The 7,971-nt window shown below is 46.8% G+C and overlaps 1 protein-coding gene across 2 annotated transcripts; it reads right to left on the bottom strand.

The window, feature by feature from the left end:
* Window positions 1-2,423: 2,423 nt before the first annotated feature.
* LOC149840221 (ACT domain-containing protein ACR8-like) lies at window positions 2,424-7,708 on the bottom strand. Of its 2 annotated transcripts, none has more exons than XM_090003078.1 (7): window positions 7,286-7,708; window positions 6,582-6,627; window positions 6,360-6,474; window positions 6,176-6,243; window positions 5,450-6,031; window positions 5,219-5,323; window positions 2,424-2,990 (listed from the first exon to the last, which is right to left on the bottom strand). In XM_090003078.1, exons 1-7 carry the CDS (start codon window positions 7,348-7,350, stop codon window positions 2,877-2,879), a joined length of 1,095 nt encoding a protein of 364 aa, XP_089859204.1. In that variant the 5' UTR covers window positions 7,351-7,708; the 3' UTR covers window positions 2,424-2,876. The 2 variants fall into 2 exon arrangements, with proteins under 2 accessions (XP_089859204.1, XP_089859203.1); XM_090003077.1 differs by lacking the exon at window positions 2,424-2,990 and adding an exon at window positions 3,988-4,656.
* Window positions 7,709-7,971: the final 263 nt, after the last annotated feature.

Consider the following 7,971-nt stretch of genomic DNA (forward strand, 5'->3'; position numbering starts at 1 on the left):
GATTCACATGCGCGTGAAATCGCTTCCTCATGCGAAGTCACATCTTCCACCAGCTTGTTAATAGTTGCAGCCAACTCTTCTTGGCCCCGAGGTGAACCCATCTCCTCAGCTTTGGCAACTGCCTTGCCTTTGGTGTTGCGCAAGTTTGGATAAAGCACCACGATGTCTTGCTCACAAATCGCAGCCTGTCGGCGTGTCTGTCGACACCGACTCTGAAGTCCCTTCCCTAGTACAAGAACGGACTCTGGTACCACTTGTCACGGGCCTATTTTCTTCAATGGGCAAGCGCAGCGCGACATCTTACCGCCGCAAGCCTACTTGTCAGCTCGCTTGCTGGTCGCGGAAGCTTGTAATCAGAGTGCAAGAGAGCAAGAGAGAATTGAGGGAGAGAAATTGCAATCACAAGAAGCAATCACAACGAGGGTGAACAAAAGAAAGTTCAACACATTTACTTCATTCACAATTTTGCCCGTAAGCTATTACAGTTCAAGTATACGGGCTGCCCCTTCAGGGTATTGATTCACCCGAACCGAGCAGCTTACATCAGACTCAACAAAAGCAAAACAGACTCTAAGCGCAACTATACGCTATAAGTCGCAAGGGAACAAACACAGTAATTAGCTAAAAAAAGTGATTAGCTATTACCAAATTCTCTTAAATTCAATTGTTATAATGACAAGGGGGCTAATACGGAGGGAGTTGAAGAGGAATACTGTCAAACATTCACCTCCAACAATTATACGGTGGGGGCAAATGGAATACAAGGTTTTGTCTTTCCATACTTCATATGTGCCATCACTAAAACCATTTCCATTGTTCCCCCTTTTTTTTTTCTTCGAGGGAATCGATTTCAACTGTTCTCGTCACTGCTTCCCAAGGGAGTGTTGACTTTTACTGTGGGCCCCCCCCCTGCTTTTGGGGGTTTAATTTTCACCCATCATGAAACCACCACCAAAATAAACAAATGAGGAAAAACGGGCACCAAATAAGTAAAAACAATACTTGTAGTTTTATATTTAACAAGGAACCATGAGAACCGTTTATCTTCAGGATGAAGGGCATCACCTAAAATCCGCCCAAAAAACTTTCAATTGATCAAGCCAGCCTCGTCCATATTATAGCCGTTGATCCCGCACATATTGAAAGTGATCACTGCATCAGGCAACATCTTGCGGGGCCCATCCACATGAGAGGGATTCGGCGATATTTATGGTTGCCAATCACCCGACAAAGCCTTAGGCTAGGGTCTCTCTCTCTCTCTATATATATATATAAATTAATGAGGGCGACGTCTGTAATGAATGTCATGGGAGATGCGTTTATCTTTTTTTATTTTTTTTAGTTTTGATATTTGACACACATGTGAAGTCTTTATGGAACGCTTTATTCGCCCATCGTTTGTTCTGGGACAAGGAATTATTCGGGAGCATGTTAGGGTGTCACCTAGCCCATGGTTTACGATCAAAGCCTGGTGTGAGACCTGTCCTGCATTTGAATTTGAAACGAACCGGAGACCCAACTGCGGTTCTTGTGGACTCTGACATTAATCTCGATTCTGGAAACTTGTAGACTTGGGTGGGTCGTTCAAAGTTTGAATCCAACTCTAGTCAATGATGGGCCAGCCACACTTTGCCCAAAATTGCGCGGCAACATGGACTCCGGAGTCCATGGGATTGATTGGGAAGACTTGAATGCTGAGGACATCAATGTCGAAACAAGCTGTCATATGTCAGGGTGGGTTTGAAAATTCAAATGGATCCATCTGGCCCGGGATGGGTTTGTTTGGGGCCCCTATCAATTGGTTGGACCTGGCCGGAGTCTGACATTGTGAGAGTGAAACAGGGCCCACAGGCAAGGTGGGGCATGGGGAATGAGGCTGTAAATAGGTTGGACCAGATCAGTGTCTCACCTTTTACAACTGGAACATGATCTACATAACGGGGATGGCTATTTCTGTGAGGTCCTTTACAGTAGGACCAAAGGCCACCTGAACCTGGATCTAGTAAAAGGTACTTACATGCAGTGAGAGAGAGAGAGAGACCCATGCACGCTCACCAGGCCATTTAGGCTGGAAGCAGGTGTGGGGAGTCACCGACCCATGCCCACCACTCCTTGGGCTTGCAAGCCAAGTTTCTCTAAAGTGATGGCCGCGAGGCCCACGGGATTCGAAGGAGAGGAACCCCTCCCCTCCTCACTCCTTTTCCAACAAAATCCTTTTTCTCCCCTCCCCCCACCCTCACCGTATATCACACCCGCTACAATTCGAACTCAAAAAAGGTGCTAATATCCGCCGAAGATTCAGGCGTACCCTTCGTTGCTCGCCAAGTTAGGTGTGACCCATCCATTATTCATTGCTCTATGCGACAACAATATCATATGCCTGCCTAATAGATAGGCATCAAGGTATTTCCTTCTCTCATCCCTTTTTTTCTATTTTTCTTTGCATTTGGAAGGATTCCACCTGAATGTTTGGACACTTTTCCAGCTGTTAGTTGGATACAGTGCAGAATCACCCACCACAAGTCTACAACAATAACAGCTGTGTTTCGTAGGGAATATTGGGTAATGCCACACTTTTACACCAGCTGCCCAGTAGGGGGGTGGGTTAAGAATATTATTCTAAATTGAAAAAGGGAGGCACCCCAACTCCATGTGCTCTTTTCGGCCATCCAGCGGCTGATTGGTCGTTTTCCCATAGAAAAACTTTTTTTTTTTTTTGAAAGACAAGCTGGGGTTAGGCAGACTCCCACCAGTTATTTATTCAACGTACCATTGGGTTTTGAACGCGCAACGCCCCACCACAAGGGGACGTGCACTGACAGATCCTACCAAATTACCAATCACGCGGACCACCCATTGGTTCCCATAGAAAAACTTTACCTAACCCAAAGTTCCAACACTCTTCTTGAACGAGGAATCTGTCGGATTCTGGTGCCGCACTCAGCGCGCCAACCCTTTGGACGGGTTCGTGCAAGTTTGACTGGAAAAATCTGCACCAAATGCCAAACCCATCAGACCCTGAAGGAATAACGAGACATCACCTGAAGAAACAAGAAAAGAGTTTGAACTTTGACATTTGAAAGGTACAAAACGAATCAAGGCATTGGGTAGGCAAAAAAATCGATGAATCCTCTTTTGTGATTTGCGCAACCATAATTGCCTCAATTAATTTGGCACTTCTAATTCTCCCTTTTACAAGTGCATCAGCAATCATGTTAATAGATTGCCCTCACAACCGGAGACCCCCTCCGTAATCTTTTCCTTTTTCCTTTTTTTTTCCCTATGGTAGAGATGCCGGATACAAGAATCTGGCCTAAGGGTAAGTAAATGAAAAGGCAGACATATAATAAGCAAGCATTCGCTCGCAGTGTCGTCGAAGAGCAGATTCGATCCACAACTGCCAATAAACCCCATCCATCATGCTTGGTTGAGCTCGTGTCACAGGCAATAAGTGAGCAACTTGAAGGAATCAAGCCCATTTGTTGTTTGTTTTTTTTTTAAAGGCAAGCTGGGGTTAAGCAGAGCCCCACCAGTTCTTATTTAACGTATCACTGGGTTTTGAACCTGCAACGTCCCACCACGAGGAGACGTGAATAAAGCCCATTTGTTCCCCAGCCAGCGCAACGGAATATCAAACACCCTTGTGCATTCACCTTGCTGCCCACAGCATCGGTTGGAGAGCTAGGCCCCATCGTCGGCACATTAAATAACACGGGACGAATTTCACAAGACTTCACGGACAAAGGCAAGTGAGCAGAAATGGGACTCGGGAGGGCGCATCTTAAAAGTTAAAACGACTCCCTCCTTGGCCTTTGTCTGACTCTGCACTTACTACTTACTGCTACCATCCAATTAAGGCGGTTACAACAGTATCACGTACCGCAATAAATGAGGAGAAGGGAAGACGACGGTGGCAGCCAGCTAGGTTAAGCCGGTGGCACCATTCCTTTTTACCTGAGGAATTAAAGAAACGTGGGAGCAGACACAAACCAAATCATTTTCCTTTACTAGTACTAATTGGCAACAGTGAATTATATACAGTGTGTGTGCTTCGGCGTATCTAACAACTTCCTCAGGGTTGGCCCCTACTCTACTACTACTAAATCCACACCCTGAGGAACCTCAGAACCAACCAATCAACCACCATCAATCATCTACCCGTTTTTTTTTTCTATACTTTTGTTGGCCTATTTTTCTAAGTTGGTTTTTATGTACAAAAATGGAAGCAGGGGGAGGAAGGAAGGGAAGCGTGTTTTACAAGGGGCGTGGTTCTGCACCGTTCTAAGAATAGGATCGGATCAACCCTAGGTTGTAGAGGTTTCTCCACACAAGGCTGCCTAGGGAGAGAAGCACGGTTCCACCGCCACCACCAACGGCCGTCTGCGCTCCACTTGAGGTGGTGCTGTTTTGGTAAGCGAAAGGGGCGTCGTCCTTCACACGGAGGGCAGCCATCCCGATCAGGTCCCGGACAGACTCTATGGTCTTGGTGTCAACGGGGTTCCCTGCAGCACTTGATACATAAAAGGCGTTGACTGCCTGGCCTTCTATGGTCGAGACCTCCGCCCTCGTCACTAGCAGACCGTTCTCTCGGAATGTCCGGGTCACCTCCGATAGTAGACCTCTCCGGTCCGACGTACGGAGCTCCAGCTTCACCCCCTATAAAATATTAAATTAAAATAAGCGACAGCTGCAAGCAAAGGATTGGATGAGATGACAAAATTCAATAAGACCAGTACCAACTGCCACTATTCCTCCCCAGCAACCACCACTCGAACAAATCAATGAATTAAGAACAATGCGTGCCTTGTTCGATCAACGAACATTAAGAAAGGGTGCTACATAGACACAGCACCTTCAACGTCCTTTAGCATAACACTAGAATGAATGAATGAATGGGCACGTTTGCTTGGCTCCAAATGAAAATGGCTCTCACGATTGTTATTTGCCCCGTTTCTTGCGTGCAAACAAGGGTGAGAAAATGATGGGAAAAAGGGAGAGGTTGGATGCCCCAGGCCAGGAATGTAGCCCCGTCACCTAAAAGCTCCACAAAAGGAACTGGTCTGCAACAAAACCATGCGCGGACGGCCGTTGGTTGGCGGGTATTCATCGGCGACCTAGCAGCCATCCCCCCCCCCCCCCCCCCCCCACACACACACACACACACACAATTTACTAACAAACAAAGAAAGGAAAAAAAATGAAAAAGAAGAATAGGTACCTCAGTGGCTCTTCTTTCAATGGCCGCCCTTAAACATTGAATCAACCGCTGCCTCTCTGCTTCGGAATTAACTGGAGATCCGTCCGCGTGCCTGACGTAGAATTCCTGTACACAAACACATACAGAAAAGAAATCTTTAATAAAAGTTACAGACCCGTTTTAACGACAAACCAACTAAAGATGCAGAAAAAGAAAAAGAAAAATAAAAGAGGGAGAAAAAAAAAAGCGAACCTGGAAGGCTTCACCATAGTGGGTGTAAATGGTCGCGTGGAAGACAACGTACTGCATATCGGTGAGGTTGCAAACGATGTCGAAGAGGAGCTTAGGGCGGTCCTTGCACTGCACGGTGACGACCGAGTAGCCCCGGTCGAAGCAGTTCTGTACGGACACGGAAGAGTGAGAGGAGGTGGTGGTGGTGGAGGGCATCCGCTCGTAGTCTCGGTCGGTGAACATCATCTGATGCAGTCGGCGTTCGGTGTGGGTGATGTCCATGGTGGACACGGCGGTCTTGGCGCTGCAGATGTCGCCGCTGTCGCCCTTGAGCACGCTCCGGAGACGCTCTTCGATGCGGGACATCCTGTGGGCGTCCTCGATGGGCGACCCTGACTCCTCGTCCTTCACGTGTATCACCGACGCGATCCTGCCCCTGTGAGTCCACACGGTGGCGTTCACCACGCAGCAGCGGAGCTCCGCTAGCACCGCGAACACCTCCGACAGGAGCCCCGGCCGGTCCTTGCCCGTCAGCTCCAGGGCCGTCTCCCCGGGATCGCACAAGGACGCTGGGCTCGCCGCCAGGTTGCCCGTCGCCAGAGACTGACCCACCCCACGCCAAACCCATAATAATGCCATCAGTTTATTGGCACAACGATTTAGCAAAAGAGGAAAGGCAGAAGGAAGATTCAAAACATCGGCTACTTTTTAAAGAGGAGGTTTGGGGGTTGTGGGAGGCGTTCTCACCCGTTGAATGCAAGAGAGGATGCTCTCATCTGTGAGTTTGTTACCATTCTGATCCGTCACGTGAAAGACTGAAAATAAGAGACAATAGATCGAAATATAAATTGACAAAACGAACGAGAGAGACAGAGAGAGCAGGGAAGGTACTGAGTAAAGACATCACTAATGAGGAAGGGAGGTAAAGTACCATCCATGAACCATCTACCATCGGAAGCGATGTATGCCTTCTTTATGCAAAGGTTCAGATCAGTCAGGACTTGTACCGCCTCCAAAAGGATCCCGTGCTCCCTAGCACTGTCCACCTACTCCAAACACACATCCCACCGCAGTCGAGTCAGGACTCAGTGTATGTATATATATATATATATATATATATATATATATATGAGAGAGAGACTTAGTCCTTTACCTTGACCAGCGTCGCAGATGCGCAGACAGCATTGTCGATGACGACCCTGCACAACGCCGGACGGCAAACGGCACCATCAGAAAAGAAGAATCGATGGAAGGAAAATTGACCAGTCCCACTCTTTCAGAACAAGGGAACCAAGAAATCCACCTTTTAAATTAGATAGAAATGAAATGAAAGCCTTGGAAATCGGAGGAAATCCAAAGAAACAATGGACGGAGGCAAAAATAAATCAAGCGTAAGGAATTTGCATCAGATGAAGAACTTGAAAGCTTTTTTGGAGGAAAGGAAAACCAAACCAAAGTTTGGACATTCAGAAGAAGAATGAACCGGATTAAACTTCATATAATGTAAAGAGCAGACCATAAAATAAAGAAAAATCAATAACAGAGAAAGAATAGATGCAGAGACGATAAAAGGATGAAACATGAGGAGAACCAGACAAAGCAAAGAGTACATTAGGATAAATCTCCTTTTTCTTTTTGAAGGAAAAAAAATCAGGATAAATCTCCCAAATAGTAGAAATTCAGAAGAAAAATAAAAAAGGAAGAAGCCCCGAAAAAATACAACAAATTACTCTACCCAGAAATTCAATTAAGTAAAAAAAATAAGGAGAGCCATCAATCAGGCATCTGCAGAGATCAAACGTGCCGGAAAATCACAAAAAAGTAAGAGAAAATTGGAAGAAAGAGAGAGCAACAGACCTCGGTGTGTTCATCCGTAACACAAGCTTGTCATATTCATTGAGTGAAGCCCCACGAAACTCCATCCTTACTCAAAACACCCCCCCAGACGAAAGAAAGACGAGGGAAATGAAAAAAAAATAAAATAAAAACCTCTCCCCCAAAATAAACCCTCAAATCTCTCTCTCTCTCTCTCTCTCTCTCTCTCTAACTCGTCGCCAGAATCAACTGAACCATATTATTTGCATCTTCAGCTTTCTCTCTATCTCCACCAAACTCCAGCTCTATACGGATGGGGGAAACCTCCTCCAAACAGAAACGAGTAGGAAAATAAAATGCCAGACTCAGAAGGAGTTGAGGACTCCCACTCGCTTTCGTGCCTTGTTCAGGCAAAAAAATAGCTGGTAAAGACTCTTTGCCCTCTCTTCTCGCTGAAATAAAAAATGTGTTCCCTCCCCTCCCCCCTTATTTAAAGTGGCAAAGGGCACGCGTCGCAGTCCCCACGCAAACATGTGACATGGTCTGCGTCGTGACCAGGCCCAATTTGCCAGCTAAGCTCATACGCTTCATCCGCCCCCACCCTTCTTTCTCTTTACCAACCAAGTCAACAACCACCCCCCTCCTCCTTCCTACGTTCGGACCACTTCTTCCCCCCCCCCCCCCCCCCCCCCACTAACTCGACCGACAGGTGCCTTCCCTGCTACAGT

This window comes from Nuphar pumila, chromosome 4, assembly GCF_984573655.1.
Source record: "Nuphar pumila chromosome 4, dmNupPumi1.hap1.1, whole genome shotgun sequence".
Lineage (NCBI taxonomy): Eukaryota > Viridiplantae > Streptophyta > Magnoliopsida > Nymphaeales > Nymphaeaceae > Nuphar > Nuphar pumila.